Source organism: Equus asinus, chromosome 10 (genome assembly GCF_041296235.1).
Source record: "Equus asinus isolate D_3611 breed Donkey chromosome 10, EquAss-T2T_v2, whole genome shotgun sequence".
NCBI lineage: Eukaryota > Metazoa > Chordata > Mammalia > Perissodactyla > Equidae > Equus > Equus asinus.
In genome coordinates, this window is record NC_091799.1 from 68,792,309 (window position 1) to 68,819,721 (window position 27,413).

Sequence of the window (27,413 nt, forward strand, 5' to 3'; positions counted from 1 at the left end):
GTATTAGATACAGTATTTGATTCTGAAGAAATGAAGATATAAATGGAAAAAATGGCTACAGCAATTAATTTAGTAAAGAATGACATTTAAAAGTTTATACATAAACTGTACATGCTTGACTTGACAGACTAAAACATTTTTCAAGTCCTTAATTACGAGAACAGCAGCAAAACTTAAGACAACTAAAAATTGGCATTTAAGAATCTGCTGTATTGTTATGAATAAACGTAAGACAACTGTATCAATGAAGCCCAAGAAAATCCCAATTACTAACCTCTTCAAGCCAACGTGCGCTGACTCTACGTTTCACTTTCGAATGTGCTCCCTTGTTCTGGGTTTAAAATGTACCTTTTCATCCAACAGCCTGAAGAGCACTGGGGTTACACTGCACGGCTGCAGAACCAGGCTCCCCGCATTATGGTCACAGCACAGAAATGACTCCCTCTGTCATTAAAACAGCAAAACCAGGCTCAAGTGCACACCTTCATGGTGTAATACATCATATATCAGAATTATAAATTACAGAAATAAAGACAAATAATGGCATGCAGGGCGTGATAGTTTATTTTTAAAAATTGTACCACACTGATCATGACGACCAGCATACACATTATGATGGCTTTTCTCTTGGGTATTAACATTGCAGTATTTTTATATACTGAAATGTTTCAATAGGACCAAGAACGTTAGAGAAATAAAGATCTTAGAAGAAAATATGGACACTAATAATTAATTTAAACCCCTCATGAATCAGTGGCATTATAATGTCATGTAGTTATGAAGAACGAAACTTCTCTTCTACATAGGCAGCATGAACTTCTACTTCCTTGTATTTTAATCTTTCGTTTTTATAACTTAAGCTACGTCCACGCTGGCTAAAGCAGAAACATACAAGACACCTCAGATAATTTCCATGCTACCATTGCACAAGTTTAGTGATTTTACTTAAAAAAAAAAAAAAATCAAACCACCATCAAAATAAAGAGGCAAATAAAAGTGATTTTCAAATCATTTGAAAAGCATAGTGCTTATTTGTCCAATACAGACTTGAACTTAAATTATATGCTATAATTAATTAATCTCCAAATTTTTGTAATAAAATTAACATTTATATATATATGGGTTTTGTTTATAGAACTGTATTTCGCAATCAACAAGAGAAAGTGACCTTTTAGAGAAAATATATTTGGTTACAGTTCCACGTATCTGTAGTAGAGACAAAGCCACATGATGTTAAATCTGGCTCTAGTTACCTAAGGTATAAAATTTTGATCAAAATTATGATACTCTGATCTTAAAACTTCAACCCATGTGAAATTACTTTTTAGAATAAATGTGCTGTTGACTAATCTTTTCAATAACCTTTCCTTTTCATGACTATCTGCAAACTGACCCTTTTCTTCAATCAATGTGACTCACCAAATATTTCAAACTGACCTCTTTACTTCTGTGTTACCACTTCAATACCCAGGGATTTCTGAGGCAGCATAAGTTTGACTTCATAAAAACAGTAGATACTTTAATCTTTCAGTGACAGTTTTTAAATGTGTAAACTCAAGAATCACATTATTTAGTTCAGCAACTATAAAAACATTGAGATTTTGGCATTTCAAGCCAGAATCTCTTTGTGCTTTTTAAATTAAGCTGCTTTTGAATCTTTTTGGTATTTATCAGCCATTTGTATTTCCCTTACAATAATGAAAGAGCATATTTAAAATAATTTTTAAGGTTAAATGTCCTGGGGGCTTATCAATGCTTAAAAAAAAAATTACTTTTTTCTTTCAGCATTTGGAATAGTAGAAATTGTTTCTGGTCCCTCCTTAGATCAACCAACACTACTTTTCATCACGTATAACACTGAATTTTACAGACATCCCTGAAAAGTTTTTGATTTAAGTAAACGAGTGAATCACAGTGGAGTCTCAATCAGTTAACAGTGTAGATCCATTTAAAAAAAAAAAATCACACTGAATATTAAAAGAAAATCTCCAAGCTAAAAAAAAAAAAGAAAGGAAAACCCTCCTAAGAACTAAAACCAGGTATGTGTCGTCACTGATTCTGTGCTTGTGTCCCCAACTGATTCGACTCCTCCTTCTCCGTGTTATAAGACATGTTCCTTCATCTCCACACCAAGTTTCCAGGACACTTGAGGGAAGAGGCTAGACTACCATCGCATCTAAGGGAGTAGAGTGGCACCGTTTTCTTCCCTGATAGACTTCATATCCAAAGATGAGCATCGAGTCTCCCTTTGCTGTGCTCACCAGCATGTATCAGGAGACAAAACTTGCTGTGCACTCTGATGACAGCTGACCCTCCCACCCCGCCCCCAGCGCCACTACGAGGTTACTAGCAGTCTGTCATTGTATGCGCTGGCCTTTCACTCTTTCAATCAGAAAAGTTGTGATTACTTAAAAAGGGGAGGGGGGGCAGGGGCGAGAAATGAAAAACCAAGAGTCTAAAGGCACAAAGTCGCATAGCTGCTCTAGTTGGAGTTTGTAAACAGAGAACAGGTTGAATTGGGGTAATCCCGATCTATGAGTAAAAGGCATCCACAGCAGGCTTTTGTCCAGCCAGCTTCTTTGAGACCCTTCATGGGTTTTGAGGTCTACAAAGTATGCACTAAAATACCCATACTTCAAAAAGCAATAAGGCAAATAGTATAATCATTATTCCAAAAGTTACAATGGTAGTGTAGGCATACATAGTATAATTTAGTTACAAATGTGGTACTGTTTCTATTATATAACCATATTAACTGTTTCTTTCCTACATAATTATATATTCAGCCGAGTTTCAGTTGAACACAAAACCATCCTTGTACCACCACTGCTAGTTGGCAAGAGCTCTTTGATAGCAGTTTTTATTCTGCTGCAGAAATTATCCTTGAATTGAAAAAAAGTCCACAATCCGATGTCCGGTCATTAAACACTATCATATTTGTGAAGAGCTTCTTCCAACTTCTGTGTCACTTTTTGGAAAAATATTATCTGTTGTTGTAAGAAATGCTGCATCTGCGATTTAAAGTCTCTTACTCGAATTTGATGGAAGTGGTGAATTTCAGCCAAAGTGGCAAAAGATATAGTGTTACAGCGATCCTGAATGCCATCAGCCTTCTGGAGCTCCATCTTCCCTTCTTCCACGTGTCGCCTACTCTCCTTCACTTTGGTAAGAGCTCCTGTAGTTAAGAAAAAATGAATTAAAAAAAATATACATGTATTCCAATGGCATAGCTACATAGTAAACAGACTCTTAGGCACTATAAATACTTGCCTAAACTATTTCGAAGTCCTTTGGAATTCAAAGGAATGACTGTAATTACTTATTTTAAAAAAAGGAATCTGGTGAAGTTTCTGAAAACATCTCCATGACTGAAATTTCACTTATCAAAACTACAGTTCACCATTGATCAAGCATCTACAGCGTGTTTCATCTCTTCCAAGTAGAGATATTATAATTAATAGATGATAAACTGCAAGGAATTGGCCCTAAAAAGGCAAATCAAGAAAACTCTACAGTTTTCACATTCTTAAGAGAAAAGGTGTGACACTATTACATATACATACATGAAAGAGAGTTATCTAAACAACAGATATAAAACAATACCCCACAGAGGATGGGAGCCCACTTCCCGAGAAAGTCTCACTGGAGAATTACTGTAGAAGACTCCAGACTAGATTCTGAAACGTGTTAGCGCCAACTCGGGTTGTGTTTTGGGAATCAGGGCATGTCCCGGAGGGGGCTTGCCAATGTCTGCGGTGTACACTTGGAGGCCACCCTCATTGGTGCTGGCCAAGCCCACGTCTTGTTGGTGATGAAGGGATGAATAATGCATGCATGCCTGCTTCTGACCCCACAGTCTATCAGGAGACCCATACTGGAGCATACGGGGCCCTGTGAAGTAAGGAGTCACCATTTTTCCTTAAGGGGCTGTAAGGAGCAGTGAGTTCTGAGTCTGCCCTAATGAGGACCTGGGAAGGAAGCTAGAGGTGCCATAGCCTCCTATCAAGAAATGTCATCACAGGATGCGTGCGGGGAAGAGGGAAGGGAACAGTCACTCAAGCAGGTGCCACATGAGGGCAAACATTCATTAAAGCGTAGTCACACGAGGACGCAAAAGGCCGAGGATGCTGACAGACAGGAAATAAGGGATATTCGTGGCTTCTTAGAATAAGTGATGATAAAGTACAAATCACTTGATCACAGCCAGCTTGAGAATTTGGATTTCCTGACTCCATCTAACGCTCATTCTACTAAACCATGATGAAAGACAAGAGAAACATCTAGGACACCTGACTTGGCAATCTGAGAACATGATGATACTAAGGGGGGAAAAGTAGCCTGTTTAGAAGGAGGTGGGGAAGCTGAGGGACTTTGTTTCAGAAATGGTCAGTTTTAGCTAATAGTGAAATATACAAGGGAAAAAGCCCTATTTTTAAATTTCTTCAAATCTCCTACAAAATAATATAGAGTAAACCTAGTATTAAATAAAACCCTCAGAGGTCAAACAGTGTACTTTTTTTTCAGGGGAGGGGGGCACAGTTCAAAGACCTGAGAAATTATAACCCACCAACAAATGTTAACATACATATGAATGTATGTGTGTATATTTCCATCTGTTTATTCTCAATGAGATCTTCAAGTGAAAAGCATTAGAGCCCTGGGGCAGAGAGAACACCCCACTTCCACTTAACCCCACAGCAGGGATGTGGGGTCTGCCCCAGTAGAGAGAGGTCGTTTGCATTAACATACCTTCAGGAAGACCCCTTACCAATTCCATTACGAAGCCATCACTCTGAAAGTATGGCACTTTTTTCTACTATGGCTGATAGGACTAGTGAAGCAATAAAATCTGCCTGCTTGTAGTTTATATTAAAAAGAGAAAAAGAAAGAGTTCTCCCCCGAAAAAAGAGAAAAAAATTTCTTGTAGCAAATTTATCTTTGTTATACTTGTACAAGTTTCACAATTTATATACAAAAAAAGAAGTTGAAAAGACAAGGAGAGCATATGAGACAGAATTAAAGGAAAAATTTTTCAAAAAGATGACTGAGAAATGAAATATGATCAAAATGGTAAGAGACAAAGAGAACGAACAGGAAGTTAAGAGGGAAAAGTCTCAGGTGATTTGATGATTTTTTCATCTGATTCCGATCCAAGGTGCCCGAGCCCAGAGTGGACCAGCATCCTCCCCTGCCCAGGTTCCCAGGCATCTGCGTGGCACTTGTTGCCTGCGTCAGTAATACTCTGCAAGGATTACTGTTCTGGTTCTGAGCGCCTGGCTTTTCCGACGGAGAAGAAAGTCCACCACAGAGGAGCTCCGAACCCCGGCCCAGGGCTGTGTGAGGTCAACGAGGTTGCAGCGTGTGAGACTGCAGATGAGATGACCATATTCTCAGAAACTGCGTTCTGTTCTACACAACTGCGGACGTGCGTCTACAAAAACCAATTTAACAACCAACAATGCAGTGAAAACTTATCATATCAGCATACATTCTCGAAACTCTTGGACACAGCAGCAAAAAACAAATTTCTCTGAGGCTCAAAGACCTTTTGGCATTTAACACCTTTTTTCACGTGTACAGATGAAAGGAGCCAAGGAGAATTTAAGACTCGTTTTTCCCCCAAGTACGAATTTATTTAGTAAATAATACTCATGTTGCTGTCTTCAAAGTCCCCAAAATGTTGGGCTCTGGGGCAAGAATTTTAATCCGTTTAACAACCATTGATGCAGGGACTAACAGGTACTGAGCACATTGCTAGAACATGGACGCGTTCAAGTCCCCGCCCTCCGTACGTTCTCGAGGAAGCCACCTCGCAAAGCACACTGAGAACAGCGCACATCCGTGACACCAAGTCAAACAGGACCACAGAGCATGTAATTCCGCGTGGGAGCTGAATCTGGCTTTCTCCAAGATGACATGAGAATTGTGTCACAAGGAGAAATGCTCAGAGGACCTGCTACATGGCTGGCACTGTGCTGGGGGTGGGAGTGGGGAGGAAACAGGCATATACAACTAGTTAGTGGTGGCTGCCAAAAACAGTAATAATATATGCTAGGCACTTTCCGTATACCATCTCTAACGCTACTGCAGCTTCACAACGGACATTACTCCTATTTTCACAACAGGGAAGCTGAGAAAGCTTACCCAATCTCTTTGAGCCTCAAAGTCACCAGATAACCCAGTAAGAGGCGAAGATGAGATCTGAATGTGTAACTGACTAAAGCAAAGACTACAAATATTTAGATAGAAACTGGAGCCTGAACTGGCGAAAAAGCAAGGTGGGCCTAGGTGAGCAGGGGGCTGGGGGACAGAGGCCGGGCAGCGGAGCATCAGCTATTACCTCTCCTCCCCTTGCCCACCGGCCTCGCCCCCCCCCGCCCCGCCCCCAGGCACCGCCCTTGTCCCTTCTCACTTTCCTCATGAGGTCTAAGCTTTTCTTCTGACAAGCAATTCAGAAGGCCTTGTGAGTATGTAAAAGAAACTATATAGGTTTTGAAAATTTCCCTCTGGAATCTTACTAACCTCATTCAATTTACTAATTGTGCCTGTAAAGCTTTTGACAGAAATTAAGAACTACCACCAAAAATAGTAACATGCAACCCCTTCAGGAACACATGGGCTTCGCCTCTCTTTGCTTTGGTACAGTTGGACATCCCAGCACAAAAAAAAAATTACTTTATTTTGCCAACGAGGAAGGACAGAATAAACCACGGAGGAGAGTAAGCACCCAAAAGCTAATTCCACTTGGAATTTTGGTTTAACCCACTTAATGTAATTCAAATACATTAGCATAATGATTTAGGATTGCAGTAGCAGGGAGAGAGGAGAGATAAGATAAGATAAGGGCTCAAACTATTTTTTGAGGTGGCAAGACTTACATGCCTGATACAATTAAGGACTTAGACAAAACAGCATAGGAAGGTATTAAACAGCATACTATAAAAGGACAAACTCTGCTAGAACAGTGAGTGCAAAATGAAATCAAGAAAGATTGTGGGGGCTAGCTCAATGGAGCAGTGGTTAAGTTTGGCGCTCAGCTTCAGGCGGCCTGGTGTTCATGGGTTCGGATCCGGGGCACAGACCTACACGCCATTTGTGAAAGCCACGCTGTGGCAGCATCCCACATACAAAACGGAGGAAGATTGGCACAGATGTTACCTCAGGGTGAATCTTACTCAAGCAAAACAGAGGAAGATTGGCAACAGAGGTTAGCTCAGGGCCAATCTTCCTCACCTAAAAAAAAATACAAAAAAAAAGATTATGTCTCCACAAAACTGTACCCATGAATTTAGAGCAAATTAAAAACCACCACCATCTCTTTTATCTGAAATGTAGCTGAAGTGATTTTCTCCCAGATCCACCTTCAGAAGAAAGATGATTAAAGCTGATAAACAATAATAAAAGCTGATAGCAATACACTTTTTAAAAACTCCTAAGAGTTCTTGAATATACCCTGAGTTGAAGAGACAGCAGCGCAGGTCCTTCTGTAAGAGTACAAGCCACTGGCTGTTCAAGTGCAGAATGACAACCCCAAGGGCCTTCAAAATCCCAAGCCCCAAAAGAAGTTATCTATCATAAAATATTTTGAAAAGTTTTAAAATATACTATTTCCTTTAAGAAGAGAATCATTTTTTAAAAATCTTCATCTCACAACCCTCCAGTTAGTTTTTCCATATACTTTTTAACAAACAGTAAGGGTTTAGCTGTTTTCCTTCTTATGAGAAAGACAAAGTCAAATTATTCAATAAGTTAATCATGGAAGTTAACTGACCAGTTTACTGCCTGGGAGTAAACAGAAAAAAAAAAAAAAAGACACCTTCTTAAGAGCTCCAGCTCTCCATCTGAACACATCGCAGGGTGTTTAAACACTTGGCAGCTGACAAAGAGAACCACCCTCTGGAGTTCTGGAAGCTTCTCTCTACCCCACCTCTTCCCACTGCAGGTCTAAACTCTGGGTTCTCTCAAGACAAAAGCGGGAACATATTTTTCCAATAAAATATTACAAACATTGGTTAGACACAAGTGGAATAGTATTATTAGAACTAGAATTCAGGTTTTATCTCAAATGGCTGTGTTCTCATAGCCGATTTGACAATTCTCAAACTGGGAATTATCTGTCCATGTTTCTACACTTCACATATTTTCATATTTAAAATTTTACATATCCCAAGAAAGACAGAGACAGCCCAACTTTCAATCAGGTTTAGCCTCTAAAAAGTGAGAGGCTGGAGAAAGAAAACTATGGAGGCAGAGTCAGACCACTACAGACTTGGTACTTCTGGGTGAGCCTTGAAAATTCATCTGTAGCTGCTCCAGAGCTGCCACGGACCAGCCGCAGGGCTGCAGCGCAGCATTACGGCATCTTCCAAGCATTCTCTCAGCTGCACTGTGTTTTTTTACCAAACCCAAGAGGAGTGTAAATAAAGGCTAAAAACACCGCCCAGAATCTAAAGAACAAAAGGAACGCACATTTTTATCGTGGAATCAATACGAAAACAGGCAAAAGTTTTCAAAACCTCTACTTTTTAAGTGGCTAATTTAGGAGGACTCTGCTCTGTGCCGGCCCCCTGCCCTCATAAGCATCATATTGCCTCACTTCTTTCACAACAGAAAAGGGAAACGAAAGAACAAGGGACGGAAACCATACAATAAAGTCGAAGGCGGAAAGGGCTCACCATTGGATTAAACAAAAGACCCCATAACACTCCCAGGTGGGGCAACCCAACCGTTCAAAACCAAAGAAAATAGAAAACAGGAGTGATGAGGGGGCAAAACATTTTAAAATGGGAATGTAAGTACGTGACTATGAAATTGTTTCCTGGGCTAACAGACAGACATTGGGTAGCCGCATCTGGAACAGTACACGGGCACAGGAAGATTTTATTACGAAAAGAGAATGCAGGCAAGTATTAAACTCTGAGATTAAACGAGAAGGGGCGGACAATATAGAGCAGTATACCCTTCACAAAACAACCAATAAAGTAGTAACATTTCTAGTTCAGAAGAAAACACAACTTACTAGAAGTGGTGCAGCTCCCCAAGTTACGCAACTGAAGATCAATTCTTCAGATGTTCCGGCAGCACAGGAGGGGCTCCTCGGAAGCCATGCCGTGTGTTTCAGCCGCAGCCGTCACGGTGCTCCAGGCCAGGCAGGAGGCACCGGCCACCCTCCAGGATGCCAGGCTGAGCCCACCAGGCTGCAGTGTCCCTTCCCAGGGGATCTCTGGGGAAGCAGGTCGGGAGGAGCACAGAGACCTCCCCTCGCAAAAATGCTCACACGCCGAGAGGGAATTTTCAGTCGAGCACTCAATCTAATTAAATTAGCTTGGCGACTTATTAGAAGTTCTCCACAGGATGGAAAGTTCGCTCAGGAACTGATAACCCTAAGACTTTATTCCAAAAGCAGGAGCAAGAACCCTGAGGACCTCCTCCTCAGCGCTCCAGTCCAGACAGGACACCCGCCAGGGAAGGTCAAGGAGGACCAACTCTGAGGTGAGAAGGGCGGAGTTGGTGCCCAGGTTTGTTTTTCTTTTCAGTAGCTGAAAGGGCCTTAGAAAAGCTTTTGGTACAATTCTCTCAACCTCACAAATGAGAGGCTGAGTCACCGGTCCAAAGGCTCACAGCTAATTCGGCTACCATCCCCGCCTGCCTGCCACCTTCCATGTCACACTGCGCACAGGGCCTCCCCTGCAGGAGACAGCTGACCCTCTGTGCGGGACAGAACATGGATCAGTGCCTTAAGACCTGAGGTGGAGACTGACCTGCTACACCCTGTTTACTCCTTTCCACATTAGGAGTGATAAAAGGAAAACTAAACCAGTATTTTGACTTTGCTTTAGGACCTGTTGTTAACAAAATCTCCTGGACTCCTTTGGCCTTCTTAGCTGACTCTGTACATGCAAAATTCCTAACGGGGTTCATTTTTACACTTAGTGCAATTGCCCGGGCTCAAAGAAAGGCACTTTGCCCCTTGCCCATCGCCAAACCCAGTGCCACAAACTCGTGTCCTAATGCACCGCCACCCTGCTCCTACCATTTTCTTTGTATCTTACCAGTGTGGGCCATCTTGCACAGTTTTACAGCGTGCTCAGGCTGGAAAGAGCAAAGCATGAAATAAGCACCACCTGGTTCATAATCCATATGTACTCAGTTTTAGAGGGATAATATTACACGTTTGCAACAAATACAAAATAATTAAAACTAAAGAATTTAATCATATGACAAGGTTCATTAATATTATAACCTTAAAGGGCTCAAACTCAAACCCATTTTATAGATTAATTATGATCCAGGACATCAGCCTCATTTTCAAAAGCACCACATTATTTACACAGCATGGCAGTAAATTATTTCCAGCAGTAAAAACTATGTAAGAAGCATTTCGATGCCATTTTGGCTTTTCTGAAAAGAGAGGAGCACAGCTCTGGTGTCATCTAGTCAATCAGCACAAGAGTGATGAACGGTACTGTCACTTCCTTCTGATTTGCAGAGAGAAGTCACTTTGCTGGCAGCTTCTGACCCAGCACAATGGTGTGAGGGGTGGGGGGGAGGGTGCCTCTCACACACCGCACTGCCTCCAGCATTTTCAGCAGGGAGAGCCCTAAACCTAGCTAAGAGGCCATCTAAGCACCAGTTTCCCTCTTCATGCCCCTCTCTTCCCTTCTTCACGCCCCAGAGGGCTTGCTGGCTGCGCCAACCGCTCCCAACCCAACCGGGTCCAGTTTTGCACCTGAACTTTGCCTTCCTTTCCTCGACCAAATCTCTTCTTCTCAGGAAGTTTTGTCCCTCCTAAGACCAAGTATACAAAAGGCCCAGTCACTAAGCAACAGGGATCCAAAGGCTACATTTTCTCTTTAAAAAAAAGAAAAAGAAACAAGCACTTTATTTAATTTTCAAATCAGGAATGTACCAAAAACATTTAGATTTTCTGTCTTCCCAGGGCCCTGCCCCAGAAAATCAAAGCCATGGTGTGAGGGACATTACAGGAGAAACAGGCTGAAGGGCGACAGGGACAGCTGAACAGACGTTGCCGAAGACTGGACCAGGCCTGTTTTTCTTCATTCCCTGTGCATGTAAAATCTAACAAGCAAATGCTAATTTGGCCAACGTGGCCTACTTCGCACTTAGCCTCTCATCACTGGTACCCACGCCCTCCTGGTCCCTGTGGTCCCTGCTGACTCCCCATTCACTTCTTCCCCTCCCCTTTCCTTCTTCCTTTTTGGTCTCCACCCACTTGCTGATTATTCTTTCCCCTCTCTGCTCCAATATTTACTTTTCAATTTTTTTTCTTAGTAAAACGTTTCAAAAAACAAAGGCCAACCTCCACCTAACAAAGAGAGGCAGGATGGCCGTCCACACAGGCAAAATAGTCACACATGAACATGTGCTCTGTGCAAACCTGCGCTCTGTACTTTGCATGTCTCATTTTCTTCTCTAACCCTCCCAAAGAGCAATTAGCGCTCCCATTTTCAGAGGCAGAAAGTGAAGCATTGGTAAGGTGAATAACTTTACTACAGGTGACTGGCTACAAGTGAACGGAGTCTGCCCAGCTTCCCAACTCAGGCAGCTCCCTTGTCCCTGAACCAACTGGGACTACTCGTCCATGGAGATCTCAAAGCCTCGTGGATCAGCCCCAATACACAGTGCACAACGCCAGCACACGGCCGGGCCCCCTCAGGAGCCTCGCCTCATGGATAAGCAGCCCACAAACTGCCTCCAGGCCCTCAAAATCCTATTCTCACATCAAGCATACTAAGTGCGCTCCAGGCTTGGACCACATTAATAAACTCTGGAGGTGCAAACAGTTAAGACTAAACCCAAGTCAGTGAGAGCAATTTTTTTTGGTTTTTGTTGTGAGGAAGATTTGCCCTGAGCCAATCTTCCTCTGTTTTGTATGTGGGATGCTGCCACAGCATGGCCTGATGAGTGGTGTGTAGGCCTGCACCCAGGATCCAAACCTGCGAACCCTGGGCCGCCAAAGCGGAGGATGCGAACCCAATCCCTACGCCACGGGGCTGGCCCCTGAAAGCAATTTTTGAAGGGACTAAATATCCCTAAAGCCAAGAACTATCAAATTCAAAGACAAAATTAAGTTAAAATTCACTTTCAACTCATTCATAAATGACAAAGAGAACTGGTGAGTCATTTTTTAAAAAGGAGGGAAGAGGGCTGAGACAAGGATAATAAACTACAAAAGGTTGTTTGATAATAAGAAAGATCAATCATTTAAAGAATTCACACCTCTAAGCTTGGTTTGGTCCTGAAGAGACAATAAGCAGTAGTCCGTTCTAGGTAAAAGCCTCGTTATATCCTAATTAAGCAGCCCTTACAGCTTCATTCGGCAATCACCAAGTGTGTAAGGGCAGGATGACATTTACCATGAATGAAGGCATTCAGCTGAGTGTGTCACATCTTAAAACATTGGATTACTTTTCCTCACTACGCACATCCATTCATATAGCTCCCCTGGTTCCAAAAATGCAGAGGGAAACCACACGCTTCTCTCTCGTGGCTTACTTGGTAAAGCGAGCTGTTACATAAAGGTTCTTGTGTTTCAGCTTACACTGAATATTAAATATGTGATACAGTTACCAGGGTGATAGATTCAAGAGAATTCTGTAAACACAGTGTGTTTTTATTTCAGAAGAGTCTGGATACAATGGTGAAAATGTTGATCTGCCTATGGCCAAGCAAATATAAAGACTTTAAAATCTGAGAATAGGAAAAGAAGAGTGTGTATCATTTCTTAAAGATTTTATACCCACAGAATCTTAATAAAATGAGGTAGAAAGAATATCCCTGATAATCGTGAATATACAATAAAATTATTAAAAAACAACTTATTTTGTAAAATAAAACCCATATAATGGTTTAAGTTCAGAGAACACGACTGATGCCTGAGGTCTGCAGCTCATAACTCCTAATTTCCTAATCCTTTTATTCCTGATATCTGGGCATGGATATTGGTCTGTACAATTAAGGCAGCATTAGGTATGTTTGCAAGCTGCCAGCACTCTGGGTTTAGATGACCTTAGACATACAAAAAACATTTATACCAAAGAGAAGAGTGAATTTGGAAAATATCATTATTTAATCAAAGGTAAAACCTTAGTTTCTTTTTTTCTAGCAAGATAAAGGGAGACCCAAGCTAAAATCAATCTAACAGAAGCTGATCCAGACAAGCCCCTCGATATGGGGCAGGGAGAGGGCGGAGTGGGGCCAGCTCTGGAGAACAGAAACGGGGGAGCCGTGCGCTGCACGCCCAAGGCCAGGGTCCTTGACGGCACGGATGCTTCTGAGAGCACTGCAGTTAATACTGTGGTTAGAATATTTTCTAAGAAAACATTTCTTCCTTTCAAATATTTTCCCCCAATAATGCCTAGTTTTTAACTTTAGAATTGTGACTGTAAACCCCAGTGTAACAAATTGCTACTTAGGCTATGGTGCACTAACTGGTGAGCAGCACGCATTAATCACCTTCCTTAACGCCACCGCCGTGGCCATTAGGACGGGCACCTCACATCACTTTATGATCACTAAGCTTTGCACACAATCCCTAAATCAGCTGTTTTAAACTTAAGAACACCCTCGACCCCGGGGTTTTCCTGCTTCCTCATGCTGGCAGGGACCAGGGGTCCAGTGACTATGAGTCTTTACTCTGGCTGCATGTGACTTCCTCGAATTAGATCATAATTAACCGATTACAGACAAAACAAAGCACCTAGAAACCTATCAAGATTTAAAACACACACAAAATACAAATTGCAAAATGTGAACACTTACAGATGACCCATTTAAAGATGTCTCGCTGCAGACAATGGGTGGTTTTTGTGAAAATCGCAAATGTCAATATAACTGAATACAATAAAAGGGCCAGAGAACGGGATCTCTAGGGCTCCCTTCAGCCCCATTCCTTATCTTCTCCCACTGATCCTGCTCCTTTTTCAACCCGCCTATTTCTATTACTGGCATCACCACTTCCTCTCACCCAAACTTAAAACCTCAAAGGTAACTCTAGACTCCTCAAGAGAGCCACGCCTCACCACAACCTGCCACTCTATCCGGACGGTGTCTCGAGGTCACCTGCTCCTTTCCAAATCCACCTTCATGCCTGGTCTATCCCAACAGCCTCCTCACATCTGTGCTCAGCCAACAGGAGGAGCTTCCCAAAGCCCTGCCTGGGAGCCAGGCTGCACAGGGTGAAGGACGCCTCCAAAAGCTTGCAGTTAAACTTCTGTGGCTCAGATCCTGTCTGCAAAATGGGGATAATGACGTATGTACCTCAGAAGCTCCCACGAGGTTTAAGTGGATATAAAACATGAAGCATCAGGCCTGCCACACAGTAAGCCCTCAAAATACATTAGCTATTTTTATCACCATTCAGATGTCTCTCTTCGCTTCCAAACCTTTAGTGGCTGCTGACTGCCTACAGAATCAAAGCAGGCATACTACTTACTGCAACGCAGAGCGCCCCGGTCTCAGGTCAAGGCAAAACGAACTCAACTCCTGGCCCTCCTTATCAGCTGTGTGATCCTGGAAATCCCTGAACTTCCCCGAGCCTCGGTTTTCACAGGCATCAAATGGGGATAACACTCTTCTGGGGGAGGTCATAGCTGTACTGGGTTGACTAGTATCCCCCAAATTCACATCCACCCGGAACCTGTGACTGTGACCTTGTCTGGAAACGGTCTTCGCACATGCCATCAGTTTAGGCGAGGTCATACTGGATGAGGGCAGGCCTTAAATCCAATATGACCAGTGTCCTTAACAGAGGAGGACAAGACGAAGAACCAGACACACAGGGAGAGCCCAGGTGAAGGTGGACGCCTAGGGTGGAGCGAGAGTCTGCAGGCCAAGGCACACCAACAACTGCTGGCAACCACCGGAAGCCGGAAGAGGCAGGGAAGGAGCCTCCGCTGAGGCCTTTGGAGGGAGTGTGGCCCTGCTGACACCTTCATTTCAGACTCCTGGTCTCCAAAACTATGAAAGAATCAATTTCTGTTGTTTTAAGCCGCCCAGTTCGTGGTAATTCGTTACAGCAGCCACAGGAAACTAATATAACAGCTAATAACGGATGCTTAAAAATATATGCCATACAAAATGGTTATTCCACGTTACACAGGAGGAAACCGAGGCAGAGAGACAGTAAGTCCATGGTCCAATGTTACCCAGAAAAGCTGGAATTCAAACCCATCTGGTTGTAGAGAACATGCTCAAAAGCACTCTGCTGTCAGACCCTCCCCTGAATGGAATCAGACCCAATATGCAACTGTCCAGAACACTGCTGCTCACACCTAAGTACTCCACAAACGGCAGCAATTACTATTACTACCCATTGTCCAACCTCTCAACCTGCTTGACCTCCAAGTCAAAGGTCAGCGAATATTTTCCTTGAGGGTCAAGTAGTAAATATTCCATGCTTTGCAGGTCAAGAGGCAAAATTTGCGCTATTATGTAGGTACTTAGACAACTGTTAAAAATGTAATCATTTAAAAACGTAAAAGCCATGCTTAGCACAAGTGCTGAGAACAAGCAGACGCCTGGGAGGGTCTGGCCCACAGGCTGCAGTCTGCAGGCCCCAGCTCCCTCTCCAAGCATCTCCAGTGGCCCCACAGTCCCTGGCCTGCAGGTCATTTTACACTCCCCCCTCTCCCTTACCCCATGCCTGTTGGCAAACAGCCCCTTCCGTCTCCTCCCTCCCCTTCCATGGACACTGCCTCAGTTGAGGATTCATCATGTCTTGCCTGAATCACTGCAGACGTTTCCCATCTTGCGCCACCCTGAGTCTCCCTTTACACCTTTACTCCTATCCACTCCCCAGAGTTAATTAGCCCCTCCTTGTCCTACTTCAGATCGTGGCACACGCCTATGACTGTATGTGTCACACTGCATGGTGATAGCTACTCACCTGTCAGTCTCGCTCACTGACCTGAGCACCAGGTATGCAGTGTATCTATTATTATATGCTTATCGAACCCATCCTAAAGCATTTCCAAGATCAAGAATGCACTCTCCATCTATGTTCCTCCAAAAGTCAAAATACGACCATCTTTCAAAGAGGAAAACCAAATGCTACCCACCCAAGCCTCTAAGGCAAACGACAGTATCTCTTCGTCCTCTTGACCCCCATGTACTCTCTTACTCTCAGCACCAGGTTAACCCTACCTTTTATTTCAATTCTCTCCACACACATCCTACCTCCCTTATGGAAGTGGAAGTGTGAAGATGAGGGCAGGGACGTACTGCTCAACACCTAAGCCCAGTGTTGTGTGTACCCATGTCATTCAACAAGGTGAACGCACTCTGTCTGGATCTTATGCTCTGAATTAAGCAAAAGGAACCCCAGTAAAAGTATTATAATGAAAGCCTAAAAAGAGGAAAGAAGTGTATATATACAAGTTTAAACACTAAGAATCAATATGAACTGAAATCATGAGGTACACAATATTCATTTTTCTGGCACATAAAATAAAGCATTTTCAAATTTCCTCTCCTCATGCCAACGAATTCTGGAAAGTCACTTCACAGATATATAAGTCTAAGACTTTTAAATCACTCACATGTTAATTAATGACTTCACCCATGAAATATATCCAGATCCTATCTTTATTTCCTGTACAGTTTTAAACTCTATTATCGTCATCATGTAAACAGAAAAACAAAAACATTCTATAAATCACAGAAGACATCTATTTCTAAATCAACCAAGAAGTACGTACTGAGCGCCTACTTCATTACTTCGACAAGCATTCATTAAGGACTCATGTGCATGTGCAGAACAGAGGAGCTACACACCAGAGGAACACAGAAACAAGACCCGCACAGGAACCAAGAACTGAGCATACCCTTCAGCATTCTATCAGCAGGATTACTTGGAAAAGGACAGGGCTCTAAGCGGGCTACTCCCAGGAGGGGAACGACATCTGAGGCTTGACTGTCTGCACACGTTTTGGGGTGGGGAGATACAGAACAGAACGCAGGAGCCGGTCAATCTAAAAAGATCAGACTCAAGTCCTGATCACCCATCCCCACCCCCCTCCCACTCACAGCCATCCTCATCTCAGTTGATGGAAACTCCATTCTTATTGTTGGTGTCACTCTTGGTGACTCCTCTGCTAGTGTCACTCTTAGTGACGCCTCTTTCTCTCATGTGCTACATCTGATCCCTGAAGAAAAGCTGTTGATTCTACCTTTAAAATACATCCTGAGGGGATTCCATCATCACCATCTCCATCGTCCCCACCTGGTCGAGGCCACCATCCTCTCGTACCTGGATTAGTGGAATTCCTTCCCGTTGGCTCCTTGCTCCTACCTCTGACACTCAATCCCATCCCCCATTCTATACTCTACACAGCAACTGGGTTAAGTTCATTAAACGTCCAGTTGAACATCTTTCCTTGGCTCAAAACCCTGCAATGGCTCCCTTCTCACTTGGGCTTTTACTCCAGTCCTGAAAATGACCTACAAAGCCCTACAAATCGGACCTTCCGTGACCTCATCTCCTACTCGGATCCTCTTAGTTCCAATTCCCTGGCCTCCCTACTGTTCTCAGCCTGCCCAGGACACGCTCACCCCAATGCCTTTGCTCTAGCTGCACCCTCTGCCTGAAAAGCTGTCCTCTAGACACCGGTGTGGCTAATCCCTCACCTCCCAGGTCTCCACTTAAATGGCCCGTTCTCAGTGAGGCCCACTTTGACCATTCTTTTCAATACTTCATTCTGCCTCCCCATGCCCTCATGCCCTGCGCCACCTTTTTTTTTCCCCAACTCACACCATACTCCACCATACATTATAATTTACTTACTGGGTGTGTTTTTCCCTGGGTGTCTCCACCCTACTAGAATGTCAGCTCCACAGAGCAGCAATCTCTGTTTTGGCCACTGATGCAACCCTAGCATCTTCAATAGTGCCTGATCTCTAGTGGGCACTTAAACATTTGTGAAATAAAATCTGGTTTACCTTTCAGAGGATCCTGTGAATAATTCTAATGATTTTAGCTCCCCCTCCTTCACCACTGTCTCCTGACCTGCTAAACAATACATAAAATTCCACCATCAGAAGAGAAAAGTTAAAATCACAGCGAGAGACAAAAAGTTCCAAGATAAAGAGGAGGAATGACATGTGGACTAAAACTCATTCACACTAAAGTTTAACCGAGCTACAAATACAAGATCAATATCAGATTGTTTCTACTTTTGGAAGAGATACAGTATTTAAAATTCAAAGTGAAGAACAAAAGGAGGGGGACCATGATGATTTCTCTCTTTGGTGGCCCTATCAGTTACATCCCTCATTCGGGTCAGAGAAGTTGCTCCAGCATCCCCCAGGCCGCAGCTTCAGGACACCTGGCAGCTCTCACTAGCAGGCAGGAGGCCAGGTATTGATCACTTTTGCTTTCGCAGCACCTGGCAGGCTAAGCCTGCGATACACATTTGCCGATCTAAGTATATGTGTGTGAATTTTCTTTCACATCAACTGATAAAAGGATTTTCATGCTCTTAGATTATAAAGTCACATAAGCAGACAGAACGCTACTGAAACTAGCCTGAAATAATGCCTAAATGTTCATCATATACTTAGGAGGATTTTATATTCAATATAGGAATGAAGCTATTAAAAAAAACAACCAACAAAATGGTACCTAGGAAATCATGAACCTCACATTGACAGCTGAGGAACAAAGCTTGGAAATGTTACAGTGATTTGCACAAGAACACAAGTAAGTTGGGGCGGAGCCAGCAGGAGACAATTTACACAAACCCTTCAATGTAAACAACAACAAACTGGGGCCTCCCAATAACACCCATCTTTAGTCCTCGGTCACCCTTTCTCCTGGAGGGCACACAGGACAGACAGCCGTATTAAAATACAACAGTTAGCTGCTGTACCAACGACTCCTTGGGCTTTTCTACTTTTGCCTGCAATCCTGGGCACAGGCTATCAGGAAGGCAGGATGGGAAGATTACTGGAGTTGTCTTTTAAAGGGGAGTGCCTCTCATTTTAAAAGAACCTTTCTACTTTTCAAAATTAAGTATTTAGGGAGTAGCTACTGAGAACCATGACATGTCATCCTCCTGATGACCTTGTGAGGAAGTGTTCCCACTCTGCCAACCAGAAAACCGAGGCTCATGGAGGTTCAAATAACTTGTTCCAAGCTCCCCTCACACCTCCGCACTGGTCCCCCAGAGACCATGCCGGGACTCTGCACAGGGGGCTCCTGGCTTGGGATGCCCCCCTTCACTGGCAAGGCTGACTCCGCTCCCCTGTGCGACTCGGGCTGGCCCCATGTGCTCTGCGTAGCCTTGGGAGGCTCCAGCTACCTGGCACCCGGCTTCTCCGCCACTAGTCAAAGAACGCACCGAGGAGCAAACAGTCCCGTCCACCCCTCCCGCAGACGCAGATCCAGGCTGTGCCCTACAAAGGTGAGACAACCACGGTAGAGGTCTTCTGGACACAGTCTCCCCAAACAGAGCTAAGCATTACTGTGTCATTTTATTTGTGATTATCATTTAGTTAATGATATTACAGAGCTTCATAAACAGATGGCAAAATAAATCTAACTTGGTATTACGCTTTGATTTAAAAATACTGTGAGACCAAATGTTGGAGAGGTTGTGGAGAAAAAGGAACCCTCACACACTGTTGGTGGGAATGCAAACTGGTGCAGCCACTATGGAAAACAGTATGGAGATTTCTCAAAAAATTAAAAATAGAAATACCTTATGACCCAGCCATCCCACTGCTGGGTATCTATCCAAAGAACTTGAAATCAGCAATTCCAAAAGTCCCATGCACCCCTATGTTCACTGCAGCATTATTTACAATAGCCAAGACATGGAAGCAACCTAAGTGCCCATCAACTGATGATTGGATAAAAAAGATATGGTATACACACACACACACACACACACGCACACAATGGAATACTACTCAGCCACAGAAAGACAAAATTGTCCCATTCACAACAACATGGATGGACCTTGAAGGTATTATGTTAAGTGAAATAAGCCAGACAGAGAAAGACAAACTCTGTATGACTCCACTCACAGGTGAAAGTTAAACATAGAGACAAGGAAAATTGATTGGTGGTTACCAGGGGAAAGGGGGAGGTGGGGAGGGCACAAAGGGTGAAGTGGTGCACCTACAACATGACTAACAATAACGTACAACTGAAATTTCACAATGTTGTAAACTATCATAATCTTAATAAAAAGTTAAAAAAAAAATACTGTGAGACAATACAACAATAGATTTTCATTCGGCCTGAAGAAAAGGAACATAGTTTAAGGGAAGTGTCATGTTTGTAAGGGAACTGACATCCCCCTTCTCCTTATAAAACTTCTCGAACGTTTGGGTCCCACCATCATATTTCAAAATCCTAAGATAATCAGACAGAAACTTGTGCGGATGACATTTCTGAATAAAGAGGAAAGTCCAAAGGAGTCCAAGAGCGAGTAGGAGTGCGGGTCCCTTCCTCCTTTCAGTTCTGTGGTGATCAGCCTAACAGACCGGCTTCCTGGTGTGATGCTGAGGACTTCGTGGCTTGAAAAAGAAGCCTGCGAAGCCAGTGACGGGGTGAAGTGAGCAGCACCGGCATGAAGCTTCATGACCAGGACTGCCCACGCCCAGTCACACTGACGTTTAACACAAGGGACTCAGGCATCTGCTTCAGAGGCCCCAGAGGTAACCTTATTTTTACTAAGAAAATACAGATTGAGCCAACAGTTAAGGCTAGAACTGAAGTTTCCTTAGAAAACAGCTGGGGGTGGAAGTAGGGGAGAGGAGAAATGGGTTCAATTAAGACAGGGCCAAAACAAAAAAAGATGAATGACCTCAATTTCTAGCCCAGAGATTTCAAAATGAGGATGAGTCTGTAAACAGCCCGCTTAGTAGACCTCTGCACTGTATTCCTGGCACAGTCCTCTCAGGGCTATTTTTAGCCACAGGAGAATGGGGAGCCAGAGGGAAGGGCTTACCTTGCAGCCCTGCTGGGAGGGACTCCTGCTATCTTTAATTAATGTCTGAGGGACAGAAGACCCACCCCACACGTGGTGAAAGGAAGCACAATGGTGAAATTCTACCCGCCAGACTGAGAGGCCCATTACTGGTGTCCCATTCCTGAGGTCCTGGGGCTATTTCTTGTTGAAAGGAAGGCTCATATGGAATGTTTACAGACGCAATGAGGTAGACTGCATATTTAATTTAAGAGGACAGAAAACAGGACCGCCTCACCGTCTAGTTCTGTCTTCCCTGCTTCACACACTCAGACTAGAGTTTACCAACAAATCATTTTTACATGTTATACCTTCTCTCTGGAATAAAGAAATTTCACTCTAAGTGTCTCCCTCCAGATATCTAGTCCATATTCATAAACAAAGGTGAAATCAGCATTTCTCATAATCTAATCTTTAGTCTCTCCCTTTCACAATACCCCCAAGAGATAAGCCTAAAGCTTTTAAACCACAAACCACAACGACTCTCTGCCATCCAGATTTAGCCTTATTAAATATCAGAGATTAATCATATCTTTAGAAACAGAACTGAATATGCTGAGCAGCTCAAAGTGAAATATGCTCTATGTTCTACCCCAAACTCACCAACATCAGCCTATAAAGGCATACTGCAGGCAGGGATGATAAAGAGGGAGAAGACAAAATGCTACCATTTCAGGAAAAGAAAATTGAGACCAGAGGCTTACAAAGCTGCCAGTGACAGACCTGTGCATGCTGCCTAGTCGAGGATCAATGAGCTGCCTATGAACAAAGAATTTAAGCGACTCCTGTTACGACAAAGCGAAATATGAATAAAATTCAAACAGATTCTGAATCCCCATTTACAGTACTGCACACTACAGCAAACTGCCTTCTTCCTCCACTCGACTCCATTAACGGAAATAGGTTTGTTTATCTAAGACTCTATTAGTTGATGCAAAAAATAGAATTACAGAATTCTCTTTTAGCTAAAGGAACCATATGGCTCTCTTCACTTTTGCAGAAAGGACTTACACTAAAACTATTATTAAGTTTAAGCAATGGTTTCAGTACTAAGTATAGTCAGAAAAATGCTAGTCCACCACATTTAAGAGTATATGAGTTTTCCACCCTCATTCTGGAGCTGGTTCCTCACCAGCCTCAAATGTCCATCCTGAGACCAGTTGCTTTTCTGAATGAGACAGGAAGGCAGGCTGCAAAATGGATGGACGTCCTCACACCACAGAAATATTACTCACTGGCTGTAAAGGGGGGTCTAGCAAGGCCCGCTTCCCCTCCCAGTTTTTACTACATAAGCCTAGGTGGAAAGGAGGGGAATGCCATGAGATGACCAAGTAAAAAGAAAACCATGTGGAAAGTATGTGAAAAGATCATCAATTTGCTGAAGAAACTTATGGCAGGACTGACAAACTATGGCCAACTGTCCAATAGAACCTTCAGCACTGATGGAAATGTTCTCTATCTCTGACGTCCAGTATGGTGGCCGCAAGCCAAGAAGCAGTGGAAATAGAGCTAATGCAACTGAGGAACTAAATTTTTAAATTTTATTTCATTTTAGTTAACTTAAATTTAAATAGCCACATGGGGCTCACAGACCCAACACTGAGTAGCACAGGTCTAGAACTCTGGGAAAGCTGATCACAGCAGTCTCCCGGATAAGAAAAAACCCGAAGAGCCCAACGTTCCTGTCCTTTCCTCCAGGAATTAAGGGAAAAAAATCTAATTAACTTGCCTTCGTAACTGCTTTGTAATTAAAAAGCCCTTTCTAATCATTTGTCTCATCTGAATGTGCACCTCCTAATATGAGAACACGCAAAATGCAGAAGTAGTGGAACTGCTTTCCTCTTATTGTAAACAATGAGTCGTTAAGAGGTGAAATTGATTATTTTGAATTTTACAATTTCTCCCTAAGTTGAAATATAAACTTTGGACCAAATACAACAAAAATATCGTTTAAATTGCTTAAAGATTTTTCATTCTTTCTTTCTTTTTTGGTTGTCCTCTCAAAAGGCACAGTAAGACCTTTGATGTGGTTACGCTTTGAGACCTTGGAGGAAAAAAAACTGTAAACAAAATCCCCAAGTGCTCAGACTGAAAAAGATTCATTCCAATAGCAACTGTGTAGTTAAGGGGGAGTGGAGGGTGAGCTGCTCTTTATAACCACAAGTTCTGAACATCCAGGACATGTTCAAAAAGCTTTATTCAGCCTGGCTTATGATATTCATCTCATCTTTATTCCTCAAAATCACCAACGCTAGCATCCCTGATAACCTCCGGTTGTAAGCGAATGCTTTTAGCCTTCTGCCTCGCACAGGATAGCTTTCAGTAGCAGTACATTCTAAACATATGTCATCTAGGGACACGGCTCCCTTTACGTTACACACCAGGGCTCCAGCAGAAACAAACTATATTGTTCTTTCCAAAGTTCCTACAGATTATGTTGAGTGCCCTTGAATCTGTTTAAACAACATAAAATTGGTATCAGTTTTAATGAAGGAAGTTTCTCAAATCTCAAGCAATAGGAGACAATTTTAGTTCTAGGATTAAAAAAAATAAACTACATGACTTAGATACAGAGACTACTGAGGTAAACTCAAAATAGACCTCAAAACAAACACCACACCTTTTCTAATAAATAATTTCCACAGCAGGGTACCTGACAAGGCTGAGTGTGTGGGCCGAATGACAGTAAACCAGTGAATGAACTGATGCCACCGTGGAGCAGCCAGCCACCTGGCTGCAGGTATCTGTTCTTAGTTCCACCCTTCCAGCTATTTACTCACAATCTGCATAAACTCACAGAAATATGTGAAAAGGCAGCCAGCTTGGGTGCAGACAGATGTCACACAATTGAATTTAAATGTAAGGTCCTGCCTTAAAGTCTCAAACCATCAGTCCCACCAGCACCAGCCAAAAAGTCAAGAATTTCTCTCAATTTATGCAGAAAAAGGCATAAGGAATGTAGATGCAAGTTCCATATAGGCCACAGCACTATGGTTGCTCCAATAGCTAATTCAGTCTTAGACCGCATTTACAAAACGTAAAGTGCCAAGAAAGTTACATTCTCCGCTAAGATGAGTACTGCAGATGTTTGAGGGCACTGCATTTCAGCAGGGGCCATGGCCCGGTCAGTGTCTGAAGGAGCCCCCATGGTGAGTCAGAAGGCTAGTCACACACTTGGAAGGGGAAGGAGAGCAGCAGAGGGGAAGGAAGCGAGACTGCTGTCTCCAAAGGTCTGAGGGCTGACATGTGGATGAGAAAGAGACTTATTTCAGGAAACAGAATCAAGAGAGGCGAACTTTAGTTCAATACGAGGAAGAGGTCGAAGATCAGGGTTGTTCGTAATGGACTGGCCCACCTGGAAAGGCAGTGAGCCCCTCCTTCCGGAAGCGCAGGCCTGACACCCAAGGCGGTTTCCACCACAGAGGGGGGTTAAATTAGGTGACTCTCCTTCCTCCTCTCCCCTACAATGGCCAGAAGACATCCACAGGCAAGATCCCTCCCGAACTCCAACACCTCCCCATTCTCTCCCACTCAAGGCATTCCATCAGAATGCAAATTCATAAGTAATGGCAGGACACACATTACTGCCCTAATTTATAAGAAATAATATGCAAATCTGAGTGCTTTAACAAAAACTACTAACAAAACAAGCTCTGACACTGTGCAGCTTACTCACTGGGATTCCAGAAACACTGCTCTCAGACACAACACTCAGACTGCACATTCTGTATAGCTTCTCTACATCACTTTCCTAAATAATATTCTTAATCTCAGTCAGTTAACAGACTCCAAACTCAAAACGACTGAGGTTAAGGAGATTTTCTTAAAACCTCCTGAATTAGAGTGAGTCTTTTCCCTCATTTTATGAACACCGCAAGCAAGAAGCCTGTGCAGGAAGTTCTTAAACTGCCCCAGCTAACACCACCAAGAGCTGATCCTGATTCCTCTACCAAACCAGGGACTGAAGGTACGGAGGGAAGACAGCAGACTTACCTTTATCTGCAGATATCTGTTCTTTCCCATTATCTCCATAATTCCTGGAACGCATGCCTAAGCGACACTGCAGTGTTCAAATGGATGCCTAATACGGTTTGGGTCCGTTCTAATTCTACCCCAGACACAAGATTATAGATGCCAGAAACTCATTACTCAACTTTTCAAACTCTAAAATGATAGCAGTGTCACGAAAGTACTCTCAGAAGCTTCTCTGAAGAGTACCCACTCCCTGTTTGGAAATACTTTGAGAAGGAAGCTACCTCCCCACGATCCACCGTGCACTCAGGGAACCTGCCTAGCTGTCCACATCCCTAATGGATCCCCGACCTGTAGGATATTAATCTGGCACAGACAACGGTATTTCTGTCAAAGTCACCCCTTTCTGACTGTACAGCACATCCCATACCAACTCCTCTAAAGGCCAGGCTTTACCTTTCTGAACGTGGATGATGTCGGGGAAGTTGGCCAGGTGCCCCTGATACAGCGCTAACAGGTCCATGACGGGGTCCAGGTCCTGCCTGGGCTGATCGGCGAACAGTTCGCCGATGGCGTCGTAGGCATCTCCGGTGAAGGCGATGGCCTGGTTCAGGCCGGCCGAGAAGGCCTGCTGGTCCAGCTCAAAGGCCTGGCTGAGGCCGCGGAAGGACTGGCCCACCTTCTGATACTCCTTCTTGAAGCCCGTCACCTGCTTGCGCGCGAACTCGTTGGCGGTGTGGTTGAGCTGCAGCGCGCTGTCGTCCATCTTCTTGGTGAAGCACTTGAAGCCGTCGATCTTGCTCTCCACCTCCTGCAGGTCGAGGGCGGCGGCGGGGGGCGTGCTCAGGGTCAGGAAGAAGTTGGCGCCCACCATCTCGTCCTTTTCGGCCTTCCTCTTGCCCTGTTTCCAGGCCTTCTCGTCGGTGCTGCTGGGGCACGTGAGGAAGTGCTGGAAGACGTCGCACTGCGCCAGCACCGGGTGGCTGGCCATGTGGTTCATCCACCAGATCAGCCCCTTCCTGCGCTTGGAGATGAAGTCCTCCTCGAAGCGGCCGGTGGCCTGCTTCTCGGGCAGGTGAGGCACCGAGATGACAGGGAACTTCTCTGCCAGGCGTGCGTACAGCCAGTCGAAGTGCTTGTAGCGCCGATGCACCGGCACCTGCGTGTGCGTGGGCACCAACTTATAGGAGATGTAGCTCTTCATGCCCTTGAACTTGGTCTGCTTGGTGGGGTCGTCGATGGTACACTGGAAGGGGTAGGGGTTCTCCTGCCACTCGGGGCCGTAGGGCCCCAGCACCACGCACAGCTTGTCCCCATCCTTCACGAAGCCCGACGCCTCGCCGAGTACGAAGGCCTCCCCGCCCGACTTGACGAAGGTGGAGAAGCGGTTGAGGTTGCGGCTCACCGTGGCCGAGCTCTTGGCCCCCGACGGGTGGTGCTGCGGGGCCGCCGAGCCGCCGCGGGAGCCCAGCGACAGGTCCGAGCGCGTGGACAGGCGGTAGCGGCCGGCCACGCCGCCCCCCGACGACGAGCCGTCGAGGTCCGGGTACGCGCCGCTGCCCAGCGCGCCGGGCTCGTCGGCCACCGTGGAGCTGTCGTCCCACTCGTCGTCCCAGTCATCGTCGCTGCCCTGGCTGGCCTGGTAGCCGCCGCCGTAGAGCTGCTGCGGCGACGGCTGCAGGGCGCCCCCGCCGTAGGAGAAGCCCGCGCCCGGCGGCTGGAAGGTGCTCGGCGGCGGCGCCTGCTGCGGCTGCAGCAGCGGCTGGAAGGCGTCGGGCGGCGGCTTGAAGGAGGCGGGCGGCGCGGCGGGCAGGGGCTCGAAGCCTCCGGGCGGCACGTTGGCGTAGCGGGCCGGGGCGCCCGGGCCGCCGTCGCCCGCCGGGCCGGGCTCGGGGGCGCGGATCACCTGCACGTACGAGGCCGGGAAGAGGCCGCGGTCGCCGCGGCTGTTGACCCCCTCGAGCCAGCCCTCGATGTCCTGCTCGCTGCACAGGCTCAGCACCTCGTGCTCCCGCAGCGAGATCTCACCTGGGTTCTCCGACCTGAAGTCGTACAGCGCCCGGGCGCGCAGCGCCATGGTGCCGGCACCCCGGGTCCGGGCCCCGCGCCCTGGCGCGCCGAGAGGAGCCCCGAAGGCGGCGCGCACTCCCTCGCCGCTCCGCTCCCTGCGCCGACTGCCGCGCTGGGCCGCCGCTGCCGCCGGCCGGGGGCGGGGCCCGCCGCCTCCCACGTCCCCAGCTGCGCTAATCCACGGCCGAGAGCCGCGTGCCAGGCGAGAGCAAGCGATAGCCGAGCCGCCGCCCGCCTCCCGGTCCGACTCCTCAGCCGCCACTGCCCCCTCGTGGCCAGTGCCGCGCAGTGAGGCTCCGGGGTGAGAGCTCCGGTGCGGGTTTCTATTCAGAAAAGAATTGTCTGAGAATTTTATTAGGCTTTTAAGTTAAAAAACGT

At 45.1% G+C, this 27,413-nt stretch overlaps 1 protein-coding gene across 1 annotated transcript; it reads right to left on the reverse strand.

Moving 5' to 3' along the window:
* Window positions 1-273: 273 nt before the first annotated feature.
* On the reverse strand, window positions 274-27,166 carry SNX18 (sorting nexin 18). Its single transcript, XM_014860315.3, has 2 exons — window positions 25,422-27,166; window positions 274-3,175 (listed from the first exon to the last, which is right to left on the reverse strand). The coding sequence occupies exons 1-2, from the start codon at window positions 27,040-27,042 to the stop codon at window positions 2,922-2,924; spliced, it is 1,875 nt and encodes a 624-aa protein (XP_014715801.2). The 5' UTR covers window positions 27,043-27,166; the 3' UTR covers window positions 274-2,921.
* Window positions 27,167-27,413: the final 247 nt, after the last annotated feature.

Coding starts and splice junctions, on each gene's coding strand:
- SNX18 (XM_014860315.3), bottom strand. CDS start 27,042: ATGGCGCTGCGCGCCCGGGCGCTGTACGACTTCAGGTCGGAGAACCCA. Junction 3,176..25,421: donor CATCATCCACGTTCAGAAAG/GTAAAGCCTGGC, acceptor TCTTAACTACAG/GAGCTCTTACCAAAGTGAAG.